General features: G+C 45.1%; 1 protein-coding gene across 2 annotated transcripts in view; it reads left to right on the forward strand.

Moving 5' to 3' along the window:
* Positions 1-1199: 1199 nt before the first annotated feature.
* LOC311229093 (ankyrin repeat domain-containing protein 10-like) overlaps positions 1200-22541 on the forward strand; it is a 62554-nt gene continuing 41212 nt past the window's right edge. For both annotated transcript variants that reach the window (XM_084315102.1, XM_084315103.1), the window contains exon 1: positions 1200-1557. In XM_084315102.1, coding sequence (XP_084171228.1) covers positions 1354-1557 — 204 coding nt within the window. In that variant the 5' untranslated portion in view covers positions 1200-1353. The remainder of the gene's footprint in view (positions 1558-22541) is intronic.

Consider the following 22541-nt stretch of genomic DNA (forward strand, 5'->3'; position numbering starts at 1 on the left):
ACTTATTGGGTAACTCTTCACTTCTGACTAAGTGAGACTAAGTGCTTCTGTATTCACCTGCGCCGTATTTATACGTTTAGGTGAACAAACTAGTACCAGCTTTATTCCTGTCTCATATCCTTGCGCAGAACCGTTCATGTCCAGGCAAGTCCCCGGCGGTGACTTTGAACCAGACCTTGGAGGTATGGCCATGGCGCCTGGTGGACCGCTGTCCAATAGGAGAATGAAATATTATGGTCTGTACTAGGCTAAAGGGATATTCCGTGTATATGTACAAGGAATATACAAGGGATATCAAACGATATACAAATATTATGCAATATATATCAATCAATAAATATATATATTCGGTTTAATCTGATCCTTCGTAACAATCTGCATTATTACCACAGATATAGATGTTGTTCAACCAGCTGTGTCTGTATCTGCAAATAAACGCCCACACCCCCCTGTCTGTATGTTTGTTACCTATAACTATTACAATGTTGCATAATAATAATAATAATAATAATAATAATAATAATAATAATAATAATAATAATAATAATAATAATAATAACACTAACAACTGCTGATGACCCAAATGCTCTGGGGTACAACAAACATGCTTGAAATTGGTTGACTTTTTTCTTTACATTAGTTCATCAGAACATGATACTGATGATAATGATACATGAAAACTTTATTTAAGAGATTGAAGAATGTGTACAATACAGTAGGCCTACAGCTCAATACATACAATTGTTAAGGGGATGCAGACCAGAGAAATACGTTTGTCTTGTTTACATCAGGGTCCCCCATTTTCAATTCATAGTGATACAAATACAACACTGTATTTAGAGATTAGTTTGAAGTAAACAACTGCATGCTGCACGCTTTAAAGTCCCGGGGGGAGGTGTGCCAGGCCGGGCGCGCGATCCCGCGAGGGAGCCGCACGTGAAATTCATTCATGAGCAGTGAGTTCGGGGCGTCAGCAGCCTCGTTGCGCGTCCTGAGGCTGCCGCGGGGGGTGGCCGCGCCTGTCACGTGCCTGTCGGGGCCAATCAGGCCTACCCCGGAAGTAATTTACAGTTGCCGAACAGTAACAGGCGCGCGGGGCCTCTAGGCGCCGCTACTGTGGTGGTTCTGGGGTTCTGCAGCTGCATACTATTGGCCGCCGCTGCCTGTGTCGCGCATAATTGCAGCAGCAGCAGCAGCAGCATACTGCTAGTAACACACGCAGGCACGGTGGCGTTCCCTCATCGATCGAAAGAAGGCACGCGCTCGCTAGTAATAATAATAATTAACGACATAATATATCGACGACTGGAGTCTGTTTATATTGTTTTTCATATACATCATATTGTTTTTATCATGTCCGCGGTCGTCGTCGAGTCGACGGGCTTCTCCAGTGAGGAGGTGCTGAACGTGCGCTTCCCGTTGCACCGCGCGAGTCGCGACGGGGACGTGGGCGCGCTGTGTTCCCTCCTGCAGCGCGTCGCGAGCCCGCAGGAGCTGCGCGTGGAGGACTCCTTCTACGGCTGGATGCCGCTACACTGGGCCGCGCACTTCGGAAAGGTATTGTTGTTAGCTCTCTCTTTTTGATTAATGTCCCAAAAGGTCCAACCACCACGTACACCCGTGTCATGAACGAGTAGTTTTTTTTAATAACGTAAGACTAGCCCCTTTCGTGACTGATGCACCGAGTGAATCCACTGTCACTTGCTCCTCAATAGGAAACCAACCTAGATTTACCCTGAAGGACTGGTCCTACCCGAACCGTTCGTTATACAAGTTTCACAGCGAAATTCCAAAGGTACTCACAGTTGCACGAGGGTTTCGGACAGAGATACGGGATGGTTTGAAAGCTCGGCGTTGCTAATAAACATTTTAAATAATTTTTATAAACTGGTCAACACTGCACTATTTCCGGCGTTGGCTGCCTGGTGCGCATGCGCTGTGATCCCAATGAAATAAAAATAAAAAATGTTTCTTCATCACATTGTGGTGATTCGCACTGAGGTGTGGTTTCCAACGGGAACAATGGACAACTCACTGGGTGGAACGTTGCCAGCATCCGTTCAAATCAGTTTATTATTATTATTAAACCAGGAAACCCGAGAGAGAGCCATACTTACGAGTGACTGTGTCCACAATGGACATTTTGTTTTTTCCATCTCTGAACTCTAGATTTGTTTGGTACAAGAACAAAGGCAATGTACATTGTGTTCCATTTTCTCAGAAGTTTGTAAATATTGATTTATTTTTCTTGCATTGACGATTTACGGATGTATGAAATGAGCACGAGGGTGTTGGGACAAGATAAAACATGATGCCAGGATCTGAGGTGGCCCTAGAAGGACTGTATATACATCCTTGTATATATCCCTGTACATTTTACTATATTTGATCATTTATATACATATTTTAGAATGTATATCTTTGACGGTGTATTCTTATTTTTGACTACCTAAATGTTTATTGTGAGCGCTCTGTGGTGTTGAATTACCCTCTGGATTTATAAAGTACTTATATTCTAATATAGAGCCATTGATTGATTGATTGATTGAAAACTTTAACAGGTTGCAGAATGGGTACAGTACAGCTCAATACATATTGTTAAGGGGATGCAGACCAGAGAGAGACTTTCGTCTTGTTTACATCAGGGTCCCCCATTTTCAATTCATCATAACATATATGACACACACGACATACAGATAGACGGGGGATCTGTTCCCCGGGTCCTATGTTCCCCGGTTGATTGATTAATTGATTGAACATTTTATAAATTTTTATTTTATTAATTATTAATGTTTGTTGCACTCTCTCTGTGTTAGGGCGCTTTCACATATAGTTTTGGTGGACTTTCACATGGTGGGCTTTCACATATAGTTTTGTGCGGTTCTGGTGGTGAAGTTGCAACATTGTTGCATTCGTCATTTGGTTCGTCTGCATTCACATTGCAATTAGTCAAGCGCACCAAACTTTCTGAACAATGTCACGCGGTCGAAAAGGGCGCTCTATTGGACACAATGGAGAGTGGAAATCCCTCCCCTTCAGGAAGTGAAATCCGCGAAAACACAAACCGCGCAAGAAGCGTGATAGTAGCAGAGACGTGGCATTGATCCATCGTTCGATTATAACCCATTACCGCCATCCTCTCGCTAAACAACTTGTACACCTCGTTGTTTTTGCGAGTGCCCACAAGCAGCTATTTTATTTGGTCTTCTGCCCATATGTCGATCAGGGCTTTCACTTCATCATTCGTCCAAGTCTGTCCACGAGACATGTTTACAGTGTGCTTGTTTTGCAGTGAATGCTGCGCACCGTGGTAATAATAATAGGCTGCAGTGCTTTTTTCTTCCTTCTACCCAAGATGCACAGTTTATCAGGAGACATGTTTACAGTGTGCTTGTTTTGCAGTGAATGCCGCGCGCCGCGGTAATAATAATAATAATAAGCCGCTGTGTTTTTTTCTTCCTTCTACCCAAGATGCACAGTTTATCAGGAGACATGTTTACAGTGTGCTTGTTTTGCAGTGAATGCCGCGCGCCGCGGTAATAATAATAATAAGCCGCAGTGTTTTTTTTTTTTCTTCTACCCAAGATGCACAGTTTATCAGGTGCCTTCCTATATTTGGTCCACGTTTGGTCCGATGAAGCGAACCGAGACCTATGTTTTTTGGCGGACCAGAGTTTGCGTGTTTGTTCCGCACCAGAGTTTGACTGCGCATTCACACCACCCCAAAAAAGCGGACTATCGAATTCTGGTCCGATAGTCCGGACCAAACAGCTCTGGTGTGAACGCACCCTTACTCGCCCAATAATGAGTTTATGCGTCTGTCGGGCAGCTCTTGTCAAAACGCATATTTAGTCAAATATCTACACTTTTCCACAAGATTCACATGGACCACATTCTGTGTAGGCGAACGGGTGGCATTTACTGCAGCACTAAACACACGAAAGAGTCCAGTACTTTAGGTTGTACTTCAGTTTGTATATTGTATAGTGTTTGGTCTTTATTATTTTTTTTAACTGTAGGAAGCACAATCTCAGGGGCTCATACAGAACCAAGTGACAAATAAAACAAAACTTGAACTTGAAAACTTAGCCTAGTTGATAAGCCAAGTATGTTTACAATGGCCCTTCACCGTATCTGTGATTAACAGGTTTTTAGCGCCGCTGTGAATGCTTTTTTTTTTATCTACTTTTTCTCCCATTTTCTATATTTTCTCCCATCTCAATTTTGTATCATCCAATTCAACCCTCCACTGTCACGAACGCTGTTTCTTGCCTCCCACAAGCCGGCTGCAATGTGGACTAAGTCATACATAGCACAAGTCCCCTCCGGTACTTGAGGTAACAGCAGTCGCATCTTTTCACCTGCACAGCTCAATCTCTCAGTGGCGAGGAGTAACGCGTGGGAGGCTCACGCTGCCCCTGACACTTCCTGATTCTACTGCGCAGGCCAGCGTTTTCGTTAGAACATATTCGTGCCGGTCTGGGTGTCCTGCAAGATTTCTATCCCCGGACATATTCGAGAAATTCCGGTCAGAGTTTTAAACAGCAGTATGTTATAATCACATTTTTATGAGCTAACGAATTCCGTTATATTGGACATTTGTATTAATTACATCAAGCGAAGAATGAGAAATTGATTTGCAGAATCAAATGACTATCTCTCGCCTCCCAAGTTAGTGCGATACGCTAATCCAGCATCAAGCTCCCGCCCCGCAGACTTGCGCTGCAGCAGCTGTCACACGCACCCCCAAATTAATCTCGAGTCGACATCGCTTCACCTCGTTGTAGGGGTGGGCGATATATCGAGTATACTCGATGTATCGCGGATTGTTCTACCCGAGATGTAGTACTGTACTATATCGCGAATCGGGCTGCAACTAATGACTAATTTGGTAGTCGACTAATCTGTCGATTATTTTTTCGATTAGTCGACTAATCGAAAACCAATTATGTAAAAAAAAAAAAAAAAAAAAGGATATAATTTTTTTTTTTTTTTTTTTTTTAATAATAAACTACCTATCTTTGTGAAAGTGGCTTCTCAGCTCTGGTCCAGCTGAAGACCGAGCAGAGGAACAGATTGGACATTGAGCATGAACTCAGAGTTGCTTGTCTACCATCACCCCAGACTTTGAGACTCTTGTCAGGACCAAACAACAACATCATAACATGATGATCCCATAGCAAATTAAAATAATGACTCATGAAACATTTGAATTTGGATCTTAAGCCACTTTAAATGAAAATGTATTTGAAGAACAATACAGCAATCACTCATAACAAGATAAATCAATTAAATAATACAAATTAAAGTGGAAGTGTACTTTAAATAACTAAAAAAATAATAATAAAAAAGAAAAATAACTAGCAGCATCTGCCCCCAGCACCGCGGCTGATGGGGCTGTAACTTGGTCCAGGACCAGGAGGGTGACGTGGAACAGCTGTAAGGGGAGAGGGGGATGAGTCAGATCAGACAGACTTCTAGGTCTTTTGTTTGCTGTGTGTGAGAGGAGTCCGTATGTGTGTATGTGTGTGTCTTACTCTGATCGCTGTGTGAGTGAGAGGAGTGTGTGTACTGTGTAATTTGTGTGTGTCTTACTATGATCGCTGTGTGAGTGAGAGGTGTGTACTGTGTAATTTGTGTATGTGTGCGTGTCTTACTCTGATCGCTGTGTGTGAGTGAGAGGAGTGTCAATGTGTGTGTGTCTTACTCTGATTGCTGTGTGTGAGAGAGAGGAGTGTGAATGTGTGTGTGTCTTACTCTGATCGCTGTGTGTGAGTGCAGGGCTGTACGCTGCGATGATCTCATCGCAAATTGCCCCTTTAATTGGCCGTTGCGATTGGTAAATAATATTTGGGGGCGGGCTTGCGAGTAGGGATTTCAAGCCTTGCATTCGCATTTCACTCCTAAATGATCCAAGGCGTGTGATGACGCTGAGCACTCAGGTATGATCAGCGGGGAAAATCAACTGAGCACTCACTCTGATAGACTGGCTGATTTAGCTATGAAGAAAAGTAAAGTTAGTAGTAGGGATGGGAATCGATGGTTCCTAACTGGGTTTTGGCCATATGCTCCCGAAATTCTCCCGCTGTTTGGCTGCTTCTATGTGCAGTGAAAACTACTCGAAATGATGTCATTGATTTAGTTCAGGGTTAGCCGCGGAGCTAACGCTAGCTAACGTGAGCTAATCAAGCTCACAGAGAGAGATAAACAGCTGACAGCAGGTAGTACAGGTACAAATACAATAAAACAAGGGGTGGGGGCTGTTGTGTAAACCTTGTGTCGCGTCAATCTGGTCCACACGTTACTCGTTCATATCTCAGCCTGTGCTGAGATATGCCCATTCCGCGGTCTGTTAATAAAGTTTTCAATCAGACAGATGTATGGAAAGGCTTTTATTATAACATTCGTTGAGGTAAAATCATTATGCCTCATTTAGTCATCCTGCAGAGCACTGGTCTCCTACTCGTGGGCCGCGGGGAGCTAATGTAAGTAGCTTTGTTGATGTCAGCACACGGGGCATTCAGGAAGTCAAAAACGAATGCGCTTGCCGATTGGTGCTAAGAACAGCAGGGCGGGTGCAAGCGTTGTGACGTAATTGGCAGACTCTACTGTCAATCAAAATGATTCTGTTTTCCGTCAGAATGAATGAATGAGAACTTTATTAACAGATTGCATATTGGGTACAATACAGTACAGGAGGATGAAGACCAGAGAAAGACTTTCGGCTTTTTTACATAAGGGTCCTCCATTTTCAATTCATCAAAACATTTAGAGACATACAAATATACAGTAGTTTCATAAAAATGCTAAAATGCTATTTATTGATTGATTGGTTTAAAACTTTATTAACATATTGCAGAATGGGTACAGTACAGCTCAATACATACAATTGTTAAGGGGATGCAGACCAGAGAAAGACTTTTGTCTTGTTTACATCAGGGTCCCCCATTTTCAATTCATCATATTTCATATCTAAATCATATAATATCTCATTGCTAAATATATGCAATATATAATCTAATAATCCAATAATCTAAATCTAATATATAATATAAAAATGCTAAATGCATGGGTATTTTATTTTGTCTTTAATGTTAGCTTGCAAACTCATACTGTCTTGGTAAGCTTCATAATGAATTGTTTGGGGTAAAAAAGAAAAACATTGTGATGTGTATCGTGTATCGCCGAAAGGTCAGAAAATATCGTGATATCATATTTAGGCCATATCGCCCAGCCCTAGTTGGTTCATTATAAAAGATACAAACCTGACAACAAAAGCACTTAAATGTTAAATAAAAGGACCACAGTAATGAGGCAGGAGGAACATATTTTTTTGCACTATAATGGTAAAATTGTTATTTAAAAATTTGCCCCTAAAACATATTTTTTGCCCCTAAATTTCTAATTTAGGGGCAAGTGTGCCCCTAGTGAAAAAGCTTAGCGTACAGCCCTGGAGTGAGAGGAGTGTGTATGTGTGTGTGTCTTACTCTGATCGCTGTGTGTGAGTGAGAGGAGTGTGTATGCAGGGAGCGAAATAAATTTTTTGACTCACCGGCCAGTGGCGGGTAGATGGGAAGAGTCTACCCGCCAAGCATATTTCTTACCTGCCAAAAAAATGTTGATAAAAAAAATATATATATATATTTTATATAAAAATTATTTTTTTTAATAAAAATATATATTATATAATCATACTTGTCACATAATACAATCATAGTTGTATTATCTGCGAGACATCGCCACCACGCAATAAGTAAAAATGCTTGCTATCTGCAAACAGCTCCACTGTCTGTGTGTATACTTGAGTAGCCTCCAGCTCCAGCAAGGATTCTCCGGCCCTGCAGCTAGACCCTATATTCAGCTAGACCCTACATTCAGCATGCAAGGATTCTCCGGCGATGCAGCTGGAACCTATTTATAACGTTACGGTCCTTTTGTCAAATCACATTCAACATGCCCTCAGCTAGAATACGCATTCAATCAATGTTATAAGACATTGATATCAGGAGCTATCTGTAGCTACTGCTAGCCCGGTAGATAACGTTAAGACAATTTAGTTTACTGGGACAGATCGATCATCTAACGTGAGCTAGCTAACGCGAGCTAACGAGGGAACGGAGGTATTTATGCACTCGAGTCGACTATTGCTGGAGCATTTGTTGATATCAGCAGCTATCAGTAGCTAGCCAGCTAGATACCGTTAGACAATGCCTCGTCATGTATTAAACTAAAAGTGAATAGTTGACTGGGTCATAGTTTAAACAGTAACGGTAGCTCGTGGAGGTCCGCTCTTCTAGAGCAGACTGCCTGTGTTGACATGAGCACTGCGAGCAGAAGCCCTTAGCCAATAGTATCCCGCTGCAGGGCTGGGCGGATATGACTCGTTGCCACGGTTACACGCCACACGGCGTGCAGCCCTCTAAGTGTCAAGCGCCAAAGGTAAAAACTGAGCGCCCCTGGCGGGCGGCGGGCTTTAGTTTCGGTCCCTGTGTGTATGTGTGTGTCTTACTCTGATCGCTGTGTGTGAGTGAGAGGAGTGCGTGTGTAATGTATTGTGTGTCTATTCTGATCATCATCTCCTGCAGGGGAACAATGTTTTCAATGTCCAAAATTTGCTATGGGATCATCATGTTATGATGTTGTCTGGAACCCTGAGAAGCCACTCTCACAAAGATAGGTAGTGCACAAAAAAAAAAAAGACTAATCCACGCAACAATTTCTCGTCACCGATTTTTTTATAATCGACGTCGTCGATTATGTCGACTAATCATTGCAGCCCTAATCGCGAACATCGAGTATTTAGTTTATATGGCGCCGCCCGCGGCCGAGAGACACTCGCAGTGCTTTCCTCGAGAAGGGACGGCGGAGCTATATAGGCTAACGTTAGTGTAGTCAGGGCTGTACAGTGCAATATAATGTTGCGGTTGTAATTTCATTAGACAGACCAGCGCGGACCTTTAATAACATGTAATTTAATTGACACGAGCAATGAGCTAACTGTAGCTGCTAACCAAGGTATCCATTAGGATTATGCTAAGCTAACTAGCGATAGCTGCTAACCCTGGTAAACGGTCAAAGCGGACTCCACAAGACTAGTTCCATTCGTGAGGAAATGGGGTGGGTTATATTGACAACGCTTGACAACAGCAGTTTAAACATAACTTCATATTTATTAGTTATTCGTTTCTGTATATCATTCAATTTCCATCTCTGTGTGTCTCCATCTCTTCCTGTTTACATTCGAGTGTGACGTTATCACCTACGGCAGCTTAGACGATCAAAACGCGAACCTAGAACAAACCCAGAGGGGGGGGGGGGGGGGGGGCTGGCTCTCTTGTTCATTCTCGCCCCCTCTCTCTCTCTCTCTCGCTCTCTCTCTACATTCAATGATTTAAAGTAGCCAAACGTTACAGACAGTATAAATACTAACTGGATAGTTGATGATATAAACATTTAATTTCATTATCTGAAATATTCTAAAATCATTAAGTCTGCTATAAGCCATTATACCTTTGTGTGTGATTATTATTTTCTCACAGTAGGGTGTGTATATATATACATATGTGTGTGTGTGTTTGGCTAAAGTGGATAGAAAACGCAGTACTGTGTAAAAGTCTTAGGCACCCAAGAGTTTTTATATAAATTGTCTTAGATGTAAATAATTTTTTTTATTAGTGTGTCAGTAGACTACTCTTAGTACATTTTCATTAAATTATTTTTTAAAGCATCTTCATGGTTTAATAATGCAAACATATGTTGCAGGGACTTATTATAATCATCATATTGGCGTGACTGTATGCATCAAAGGGTTAAATCAAGCATTTTTAAGTGATTTAGAGCAGTGGTTCTCAACTGGTCTAGCCTCGGGACCCAACATTTTCCTTAGTCATTAAGTTGCGACCCAAAATTTTGAACCACTATGATTTATGTAAAAATCTTTCAAAACATGAAATAAACACAAAAAAGTGCAACAAAAGTGCAACTATTGCTAGTAAAAACCCAATGAAATAAAAGAATAATACATAATATGCTTCTTAGCAGATTTCTTAGCTTAACATAACAGACCTAAGTTTGGGGGAACCAGGCATGCGTTGTTCATGGGACGGGGTAGCACGGTGTGCCACCCCATGATAAGTACTCGCTATTTGCATATCAATAGCGCCGGTCGTCAGGTGTGTTAAATACGTTCTCAGACACATTCACACCTAACTTGTTGTGAAGACGTGTTACATTCCATTCGTAGAGGCAATTAGGCACTGTCTTTAGTCTGTGCCCTAGCGAGGGGACATTAAATGCGCATTCGCGGGAGCGCGCGCACGCGCCGGGAGCGCGCGTGCACGTGGTGCGTGTCACCCCAGATGATTTCAATAACGCACCACTGGGGGGAACTAATGGGATAACTGGGGTTGCAACAAAAGTGCAACTAGGGCTAAAAACCCAATGAAATTAAATAATAATAATAAATAATTATGCTTCTTAGCAGACTTCTTAGCTTAACATAACATACCTAAGTTTGGGGGAACTAATGGGATAACTGGGATTGCAATAAAAGTGCAACTAGGTCTAAAAACCCAATGAAATAAAATAATAATAAATAAAATGCTTCTTAGCGGATTTCTTAGCTTAACATAACAGACCTACGTTTGGGGGAACTAATGGGATAACTGGGGTTGCAACAAAAGTGCAACTAGGGCTAAAAACCCAATGAAATTAAATAATAATAATAAATAATTATGCTTCTTAGCAGACTTCTTAGCTTAACATAACATACCTAAGTTTGGGGGAACTAATGGGATAACTGGGATTGCAATAAAAGTGCAACTAGGGCTAAAAACCCAATGAAATAAAATAATAATAAATAAAATGCTTCTTAGCAGATTTCTTAGCTTAACATAACAGACCTACGTTTGGGGGAACTAATGGGATAACTGGGGTTGCAACAAAAGTGCAACTAAGGGCTAAAAACACAATGAAATAAAATAATAATAATAAATAATATATCCTTCTTAGCAGACTTCTTAGCTTAACATGCAGGGAACTAATGGAATAACTGGGGATGATGTTTGCTCCTGACAAGAGTCTCAAAGTCTGGGGTGATGGTAGACAAAGCAACTCTGAGGTCATGCTCAATGTCCAATCTGTTCCTCCGCTTTGTCTTCAGCTGGACCAGAGCTGAGAAGCCACTTTCACAAAGATAGGTAGTGAAAAAAAGTAAAAAAAAAACAAAAAAAATTTCTTTTTACTTTTTTTTTTCTTTTCTTTTTTTACACACACATCCGCGACCCACCAGTTGAGAAACACTGATTTAGAGGAAATGTAAAAATATCGCAATATATATCGTGTATCGCGATATAGCCAAAATATATCGCAATATCATTTTTGGCCATATCGCCCAGCCCTACCTCGTTGTATCAGACACGTCACACATATCATAATGTTCAACTTCACACACAGCAAACTGTAGTTGATCATCACATTGCCTCGTTTGCTAGCTCGTCGCCACATGCGGAGAGGACGAGCCACATGCGCGTAACGCATTTGTTGATTTCATTATAGCCTACATTTTGTTATAATCAATAATGCATTACTATGTGACACGGCAGTCAACCAACAGTTGCATATGATTAAAAAATTTCAACACTCACTCACCCCGTCTCTCGTTGTGCCTATCCGTTTTGTACCTGCGAGAACAGCGGGGTCGTGACTCGTCTGGTAACGGTTGGTTCGACTTTGATATCCCCATTGGAACAGGTGGACGTCTGCGAGGCTCGCAACGGTAGCAGCAGACTGGGGATGCTCTTTGTGGTTCAATCAATAAAGTGTACTTTGTGTACGTTCAATCAATGTTATCTCTCGTACCAGGGTTAGAAATTAAAAAAAAAATTCAAGGGCTTTTTTTGCCCCCCTTAATTGATTTTCTGGGGCTTTTTTTTGTATTTCGGGGGCACTGAATTTTTATGATAAACGGTAGGGGTGGGACGGTTCACAAAATGGACGGTTCGGTTCGTATCACGGTTTTGGGGTCACGGTTTACAGTTCGGTTCGATATACGTAAATTTTTATAAAAAAAAATGTAACACTCTAATCTAAACATGCTTCTCATTTATTAAAAAAAGAAAAAAAAAAGTTTACAGTGTTAGTGTTTACAGCCTTAAATAATGTTTGGCACACAAAGACCGAACTGACTGAAAAATATAGGCTACATTTGTAGTATTAACTTAGTGCAAACAAACAATATGCTCAGCCAGCACTAGACTTTCCTTTCTTTAATATAAACACAAAAAAACAATGTCAACCATGTTTAAATTCCCTGATTGTCAGTTCTTAATGGAAAGATTCGTGTTCTGCTTGAAATTATTATGTATCTGTCTACATTTATTTAGACTAACATTATTTAAATATTGAGTGCAACTGTGGTGGATTACGTAATTCTGTGAGTTGGAACTATCTATGGGTTGGCGCCATGTCCCCACGGACATTTTATTGTCACGCACCTTCAGCTCAGGCAATGTTATTATCAGCTCCGGTAGCTCCGGTAACGTTAGGAGGTGATTAGGGATGGGTACCTTTCACATTTGAACCAATACCGGTACCGGTACCTGTGAATCGATACCGGTACCCAACGGTACCTTTTTTCGGTACTTTAATATTTTTTTTACTTTTTTTTTTTTTTTTTTTTTTTACTTTTTTCTTTTCATGTCAACGTTCACACGCACAATATATGCTTACCTAGGATTTGACTTGATTCAACAACAAAGCAGTCGGAGCAATGACAAGCCGAAAACTGTCGAAATTTAATTTACCTACCTCAGTCGTAAAAAAAAATCCAAACTTCAAATAACTACAATTTCGACAGTTTTCGGCTTGTCATTGCTCCGACTGCTTTGTTGTTGAATCAAGTCAAATCCTAGGTAAGCATATATTGTGCGTGTGAACGTTGACATGAAAAAATAAAAATAAAAAAAGTAAAAAAAGAAAAATTAATAAAACATATTTTTTTTTATATTTTTTTTATTTTTTTTTCTGTTTCTCACTTGATTCGATACTCGGTAGTACCGACGTGTTTCGGTTCGGTACCTCAAAAGTACCGAATTCGGTACCCATCCCTAGAGGTGATGGCATGCAGTGGGAAAGCGGCAATAGTCCCGGTTGGAGTTAGTAAAACACAGTTGAGCCTTCTTGGATGTTGAATAAACGCCTATCATTGTCTTTAAACACCCCGCCTCTCAGACTCCCATTTCCTTCTCTGCTAGCTAGTAGCTACGGTAACATTTCGTTGACTGTATTACCTCGCGGGCTGATTCTATAGTTAAAACGTGCGTTGTTTTGTACAAACTGCTAACGCTATGGCAAGATGTGTGTATGCCTATGTAATGTTAATGGCTATGTTTTTAAAGTCGTAATGAAGATTGATTTAGATTGTGCTTGCCATTTGTACACAAACTGACTAGCACCTGGCTCAGCTGCAGTGCTGCAGCAGCCAGTGCTCACCTCCGCCAAATGAATTTTTTTTTATTTGCGCGTCATCTGAACGGTACGATACACAGACGCGCCATTACCGGATAAATATATATATATAATTAGTAAACTGTCGGGGGCATTTTGTGCCCCCCTTAACTGATTTTCGAGGGCATTTTGTCCATTTTCAAGGGCATTATGCCCCAAGCCCCCGTTAATTTCGAACCCTGTCTCGTACATCATAGAGGCTAGACTACTAGACTATAATATCGCACCTCAGCCAGTAGAATTTTACTTTCCACTCAGGGCCTGAACGCTAGACATTTCTGTTTCTTTTCCGCGGGAGCCACCACCGGCATCAGCGGCCTCTGTGACTTCAAGTTCAGAAGACTCATCTTCGTTGTCATTATTATTAGACCTGCTTGTGCTTTGTTTCATGAAATATTTGTTAAGCTTAGCTTGTTTGGCCATCTCTCTCTCTCTCGCTCGTATACCTGTTTGTCGTTATGGTGGCTGGCCAGACAGGCTCAAAAAAAGAGAGAAAAAAAAGATTCACATCTGAGCGGCGCCATCCACGCTTTATCAGAGTGAAGCAACAATGAAACAAATGTAATGATTGTTTCGTTCGTCGCATAGGCTATTTAATTTTAGCCTATTTTAATACAATTCAAATAATAAAATTGTGCTTAGAGGAATTATTTTCACCGGACATTAAGACCGGAGAGATTTAAATATTCGGACTTCAACATATTTTGCCGGTCAAATACCGGTAATTACCGGCTAACGGAAACGCTGGCGCAGGCGCACCAACCGACCTGTAGGAGTCGCTGTCCACAACGCCCGATCCCCACTCATCAGTTTCCACCCCCTAATACGGCCAATGTGTATTAGTACGGACGACCAGCTAAACTGAAAGCAAATGTGGAGCGCTGGGCTCGAACAGGCAAGCCCAGCGTCTCCAGATTTCGTGGCGAGCGCCTTGCCCACTACGCCACGTAGCCGCCAGCGCCGCTGTGAATGCTATCCCTTCACGTACACCGAATCTCTGTGTGAATCGGTTAATTCCCCAAAAAAATTTGAATACACAAATGTGGCTGGGGGAACTGATTCACTCAGCATGAATGGACTATAGGTAACATATATATATATATTTTTTTTTATATATTTCTTTTTAGATTATAATCGATTCTAACACATTCAAATCGGTGCATCGTTACACCCCTACATCCAGGGCTTGACATTAACTTTTTGGCTCACTTAGCTACTGTGGCTAGTGGTTCTGTGGCTAGTGGTTTTCCAAAGTCACTACTCACTAGCCACTCAGCATTTTCACCAGCCAAAAAGCCCCCACTCAAAAAGTAATAAATATAGGTAATTAATTGGACAATGTAACTGCAAGCATTTGTTTGGACATACGATTTTATTTGAACAGAAACATCTAAAATAACATCTAATCCAAAATGTCAGTAGTGTGGTGAGAAAAATGTAAATCTGCCCTATTTTGATATCGGACCGATACCGATGTGTAAAAAAAAAATTACCATCAGCCGATATTATATCGGTGGCCGATATATCGTGCACCTGGCACTAGTTATATCTATTCCCAACTATTTTTTCTGGAACCCCCCCCCCCCCCTCAAGGACCTCCGGGTGTCTCTGGATCCCCTGTGATGAGAGCCAATGTGTATCTGTTGTGAAGGATCAGATTAAACCGAATATATATATTTATTTATATATATATATTTAAATAGTATTTGTATATCGTTTGATATCCCCTGTATATTCCTTGTACAATATGCACTGAATATCCCTTTAGTCTACTGAACAGCCCATAATAGTTTCATTCTACCATTGGACGAGAACCTGGCGCCATCAGCCATACCCCTAGGTTCAAGTTCAATCGTGCCGCCCAACATGTCGTGGCAAGCCCCGGTTCCGCGTAGGAATACGTCTGGCGAAATACGAATGGTACTATTTGTTCATAGCGCATATATATATGGCGCAAGTAAAGTAGAACTTTCTTTTAGTCCAGTTCTTTACCCTCCAACCGAGTAACAGACGCGAAGCCTCACCCACGACGCACGTGTGGTGCAGTAAGGCCTACTTGGCCTCAGAATAGGCATTGAGATATCGTGTGGATTAATAGTTGAATAGTCATAGTTTGGCACTATACCGTCGAGTTGGACATATTCTATTAAGCTAATAATAGTCTATTTATGTATGGTGCATCGTTCGGTTAGAGTTATAAAGTTATCAGTACCCCCATCGTTCCTGACGTTATCTGGACGCTTAACCAGGCTGGGCAGACCACTAGTGGTGCTTGCATCCGAGGAGCTCCGGGCCAGGGCGACTGGACCTGTATATTGGATTACTCTACCCGGACGACGGCGAGCCTTCCACGGCTTGGATTATGCTTTGGGTGCTTTGATTATTCCATGGATAACGGCCAACACTGCGGAGTGTTGGAACTACCCCCCGGAGAGGACTCCAGGTGAGACGGCGCTCTACACCAGTGAGGTCGCCTCACGTCTCTCCGTTGTGGACCGGCAGCTACCGTCCACCAGAGGGTCCAGCTGTATTCGTCTGCGGACCGAGATTCTGTGGGCACCGTGTTCAAGACTTTGAATTCTCCCAAGAAATCGTCGGCCAGATGGGATACCGCCAGCGGCTTCTCTAACCCCCCCCTCCTACTGTCTTACAACCAGCGGGACCCCCCCCCCCTTAGTGTATCCAGCTATAATCATTTAAGTACCATCGCTATAGTTTCCTAAAGAAACAGGTTGTATACTTACTCCCTGCGTAACCAGAGATTGGACATTCAATGTTGATTTACCTACGAATACTCATTTGCCATACAAGTGCATTTCAAATCATAAGTGTAAACAAGTGAACGTTGTATATACCTTTGCTATATTAAATATTCGATTTGTACATTTGTGTGGACTTCGTTTCATCAGGTGGGAAAGTGTTCATCATATTTATATCATGTACTGGATGGCCAGAAGTTAAAGTACAAGAGGTAGTGGTATTAAATACCATATCTAACAATACAGTCAGGGAATTGTACCCCTCAGTTACAATTGGTCCTTCGAGCCGGAGGGTAACTAGTGTAATATTAATATAGTGTTATTAATATTGAAATGGCCTATGATGAACACTCCACGAAACGGTCCTCCTAACCTAGAACGCCCGCGGCGCAGACGACAGCCACCTCAGTACTTAGAGGATTACACTGTCAGTCAACTACCTAGCCTTCGACAAACGGTAAACGCGGTAAAAGTAGAAAGTAAAATTATGTCTGACCTTAACGACCAGGTTTCCCCGACCACAGAGGCCCTAGTAGGTCCTAATGTAACTGACCAAGTTCACGGTGGGGACCAGGAGGGAGCTGACATGCCTTTACCCCCCGCCACTACCGAAGAAGTAGTCCCCGACCAGCCCCGGGAGGAAGACAACCCTACAGAGAGAGAACTCTGCACGGAAGAAGAGGAGGAGAGCGCCGAGGAAATAGAGCTCCAGGACTCCCCAACGAGTACCCCCAGGAGCGGCTCACGCAGGAGCGGCTCACCTCCACAACCGCCTTCCCCCAGCGAAGCGGAGAGGATGCTACAACAGGCGTTCCTCGTCAGCCTGACAGCCTCTACCGAACGCGATCGACTTCAGGGTGAACGCGATCGTCTCCAAGCACAGGTGCTTAGCGAGCGCGAACAACTCCAAGCGCAACAACGGAGCGAAGAAGAGCGCACACGCCTGGAGATGAGACGCCTTCAGACGGAAGAGAATATGGCAAGAGACCGCGCGCCGCTGCCGGTGCCCAAAGAGAAGCAGATCTCACCAAGCGCGAAGTCGAGCGCGACAAGTTACAAGCGCAGCTAATGGAGCAGCTGATCCGCAAGGCAACACCCTCTCCCTCCACCAGGGGTTCAAGGAACTCGTCGAGACAACAGTCAAGGGCAGCGTCTCCTCACCGAGCAAGCAACCCTGAACTTGACCAACAGACCGAGCCTATACCCCCCGCAGACCCCCTTCCCAGACCGGTCCAAGCGAGACCCAGCTACAAGGAAGGAGCGGCATACACTGCGGAGAAGCTAAATAAACGATTACAGGATCTGGAAGATCTGATAGAGGAAGAGGAGGGAGAGGAGGAGAACCAAGCCCGACGACAGCACAGCACTCCACCGGACCAGGAGGTCCAGTACAGCCCAGCCTATACCCCCGCGGCGCTGCGCTACAGACCCCCGACTCTATTCACGGGTGAGCACGACGCACGACCAGCCCCGAGGAATAGCACCTGGACCAGCGGGCCATGGTACCCTGTCAGTACCAGCCCACAGCGAGGCGCAAGAGGGGACTCGCCTAGGAGGTCTCTCCCCCAACGCTCGCCGATGTATCAGCCATCCACGGCGTCATACATTGCCACGCCGTCATTTCCAGACTTCGCCTATGAGAGTCGAGCACAGTACACGGAGCTCCGGATGTGCTTAGAGACAATGATGGTGGATGTCGCTGATGAACGCCACAAGTATGCAATATTACTGAAGCACCTGAAAGTACCGCGAGCGCACAATATAGCGCTGGCCTATGCCACCTCTTCGACCCCATACACAGCGGCCCTGGCGGCGCTGGACCAGAGATATGGACGTATATGGGATTACGTAATCCAAGAGATAAGGCATATTGATCGCCTACCCCCAGCCACAGACAATCGCTCATTAGACGACCTGTCAATCAAAGTGCAGTCCCTGGTAGGGATGCTGGGAGCGCAACGGGAAAAGGGCATGCATGAGCTATACGCCAACTCTAACGTCGAGAGGATTTTGGAGAAGCTGCCACCCGCAAGACAAGAGCGTTTTAGGCGGCAGAGAGACTACCGGGATCCCAACGGCCCCGAACCATCCCTCCTTGATCTAGCCGACTTCCTGGCGAGAGAAGTCAGCAGCTTACGACTGGATACATTCGGGCGGAGCACGCCAAGCTCCAGAGAGGGACCCAGGAGAATAAATGATGGAAGAAGATCAGTGACTGTCATGCACCAATCAGAGTCAGTACCGAGCAGTAAGAGCCACAGTACCCCCTCGAGAAAAGAGAAGTGGAAGATGGTTTGCCCCTACTGTGAGAAAGAACACTGGCTGTCACAATGTGACCTATTCACAAAGATGAATGCAGAAGAAGTGAGTCAATGGATAAAGTCCAACAGGCGCTGTTACCGATGTGCGCGACCACACATGGCAGCCGAATGCCGCCTAAAGAAAAGGTGCAGTCGGTGCGACGGAGCCCATCTAGATATACTACACGAAAGTAACAGAAGACGGCCTCCACCTGCACCACCGAGCGGCACCAAGGCAAGTGTCATGTACATTGACCCCGCCAGCAGCAGCGGCGCCCAAGTGCTCTTAAAGGTAGTCCGTGTGACATTGAGCTACCAAGATAAAGTCATGGACACTTACGCCGTCCTTGATGACGGGTCAGAGAAGACCCTTCTGCTCGCGTCCGCTGCGGCCCAGCTGGGACTGCGGGGGAGCAAGAACGAAATGACGATTCGGACAATAAGAAGAGATTTAAAGACGATAAAGGGCGAGAATGTCTCCTTCACTATCGCAGCAAACGGGCAGCCAGAGCGACGGCATAAGATTACAAATGCTTTCACCAGCCAAGAAATAGGACTATCGCAGTACACCTACCTTATCGCCAAGTTGATGGATAAATATGTGCACCTGCGACAACTACCTATCCCGCTCATAGACGGCGCTACCCCGACCCTGCTGATAGGCTCCGACCATGCAGAACTCATAGTCCCGATTGACCGGGTCCATACAGGACCCCGAGGCTGTCCTGCAGCAGTCGAGACCCGCCTAGGGTGGACCCTACAAGGCCCCCTCGCTAAATCTCTCAACCGAACAGCAGCCACTAGCTGCCTCCACTCCAGAACGACAGAAGAAGACACCACTCTCCTGCAGCATGTCGAGAGGCTATGGACACTAGAGACAATGCCCTTTAAGAACGAAAAGAAAGATATTCGTTCTAAAGAAGACATTTACGCCATCAACCTACTCGAGCAAGAGACAAAGAGAGTCACAGTCGGCGGAGTGATGAGATACGCAACACCACTCCTGAGGCGAGAGGGAATGCCCACCTTTCACGCAAAAAGACGCCACGGAGCGCTATCTATTGAACACAGAGCGGCGCCTAGCCAAAGACCCCGCTCAAGAGCGTGTGTACCGCGCTGAGATTGAGAAGCTAATCACAGCGGGACACGTAACAAAGATTGACATTAAAGAGGCCGATCAGACGACCGAATCATGGTACGTGCCGCATCACAAGGTCCATCACAACGGCAAGGATCGCATTGTGTTTAACTGCAGCTACCAGATCGGATCCCAAAATCTGAATAAAGAGCTCTTGCCCGGCCCCACACTCGGCCCCTCCCTACTAGGCGTGCTACTGCGCTTCCGCCAGGACAAGGTGGCTATCAGCGGGGATATCAAAGGGATGTTCTTGCAGGTGAGACTAGTAGAGGAGGACAAGCCCCTGCTGCGGTTCCTATGGAGAGAGAGGATCGGAGATGAGAACCCAGCCATCTACCAGTGGGAAGTACTCCCCTTCGGAACCACATGCAGCCCGTGCTGTGCTACATTTGCACTACAGAAACACGTCGCAGAGGACCCAACAGCAGATGAAGAGGTCCAACACAGTGTGAAGAACAGTTTCTACGTGGACAACTGTTTACAAAGCGCTTCGACTCAAAAAGAAGCCGAGGCTCTCCTAATCAAGCTACGCGCCTCCCTGATCAAAGGCGGCTTTGATCTCAGGCAGTGGGCCAGCAGTGACCCGCACGTATTGCGCAGCCTCTCCCCCGCGGACAAGGCTGCCAGCAGCGAGACCTGGATGGCGACCATCCCAGGAGAAGCCCAAGAAATGACACTAGGACTAGTCTGGCGCTTCAAAACAGACTCGCTCCACTATAGACACAAACCCTTGGCTCCAGAGCAGGGAAGGTCGACGGCGATACCGACCACCAGACGGAGTGTGTACAGAACACTCGCCAGACAATATGACCCGTTGGGATGTATTCTACCTTACACCACCAGGGCAAAGATGATTGTACGAGCACTATGGGACAAGGACCAGGGCTGGGACGACCCAATACCCGCACACCTTGCCTCAACATGGAGAGAGTGGGAGACGGAACTCCGCTCACTCCCAGGCGTCAACATAGGCCGCAGCTACTTCCCATCCACAGTGAGGCCAGAGACATGCAAGATTGATCTACACGTCTTCAGCGACGCCTCCGAAGTAGCCTATGGATCGGTGGCCTACTTGTGTGCCCAAGAGAAGGAAGGAAAGATACACACTGCTTTCATCCTGGCCCGCTCAAGAATAGCCCCACGTAAGCAACAATCTATCCCACGTCTAGAGCTCTGCGCAGCCCTAGCAGGAGCGCATCTAGCCACGTTAATCCAACGTGAACTCACCATTCCGGTGCACAGAACAATCTTGTGGTCAGATTCCACGACAGTACTCACATGGATCAAGTCTGATTCATGCAGATACAAAGTCTTCGTGGGAGTCAGAGTCACCGAGATTCAAGAGTTAACAGAAGCAGCGAGCTGGCGGTATGTGGACACCAAACACAACCCAGCTGACGTCATCACCCGGGGAATGTCTCTGGATGACCTTACCCGTCGCAACATCTACAGTGACGGACCAGAATTCCTCAAGCTCCCGGAAGCAGAGTGGCCTACGCCCACCCCACGGGAAGCAAGTAACGAGGAGGCTGAGAACAAGAAACCTATGTTTTGTGGACTGAGCACAGTCGCCTCCACAGACCCCAACATAGATGACTGCATTACCCTAGAGAGTGCGCAGCAGAGGACATTCCTGTGGCACCACCCAGAGATTCAGTCCACCACTGACATGTCAGCAGCTGACTACAAAGAAGCAGAACTTCTTCTACTACAACGAGCCCAGAGAGACTCGTTCCCCGATGAGCTAGACTGTCTACAGGGAGGAAAGCCCGTCCCATCAGACAGCAGACTGCTCCACCTGGCACCCGAGAGTGACGCCCATCATCTCATCAGAGTGGGTGGTCGCCTGCAGAGAGCCCCCGATCTACCGGATGACATTAAGTACCCGATAGTCTTGAACAGCCGACACAAGGTCACAGAGCTGATCATAAAGAAATACGACGAGGATGTACACCACGCAGGAGCAGAGAGAGTCTTCGCGGAGATCAGACGTCGTTATTGGATACTGCAAGGGAGAGAAGCAGTGCGGCGCTTCCAGCGAACCTGTCTAGACTGCCGTAAGTGGCGCGCGCAGCCCAGCATACCACGGATGGCTGACATACCTCCCTGTCGCCTCCGACTCGGCGACAAGCCATTCCACTCCACAGGCATGGACTGCTTTGGCCCGTTATATATAAAGAGAGGAAGAGGAACCGAGAAGCGGTGGGGTATTGTATTCAAATGCATGACCACCAGAGCGATACATATCGAGCTCCTTCCGACCATGAGCACAGACTCATTCCTTATGGCCTTCCGAAGATTCACATCACGGAAAGGAAAACCGTCTACATTGTTGTCTGATCACGGGACAAACTTCAAAGGCGGAGAAAGAGAGCTGAGAGAGAGCTTCCAAGCTATGGGCCCAGAACTTAAGACCCACCTCGCTCCATCCCAGATTGACTTCCAGTTTAATCCCCCGAACGCACCCCACTTCGGTGGAACCTGGGAACGAGAAGTACGTTTTATAAAGACAGCCCTGTACGCCGTGCTTGGGGCCCAGACTGTGGCGGAGGAAGTCCTAATGACAGTCCTCACGGAGATCGAGGGAGTATTGAACTCAAAGCCCCTCGGTTACGTCTCCAGTGATGTAGCAGATGTCGACCCAGTCACCCCCAACACACTCTTAATGGGGCGGCTGGACCCCGCGCTACCCCAGACAATGTACAGGCCTGAAGAAGCGAACGGCCGAAGAATGTGGAGGTACAGTCAAGTACTAGCTGACAAGTTTTGGAGCAGCTTCCTACTCCACTACCTACTAGGGATGCACCGATATGAAAATTGGCCGCCGATACCGATACC

The sequence above is a fragment of the Notolepis coatsorum genome, assembly GCF_963971535.1.
Source record: "Notolepis coatsorum genome assembly, chromosome: 5".
In the NCBI taxonomy this organism is placed as follows: Eukaryota; Metazoa; Chordata; class Actinopteri; order Aulopiformes; family Paralepididae; genus Notolepis; species Notolepis coatsorum.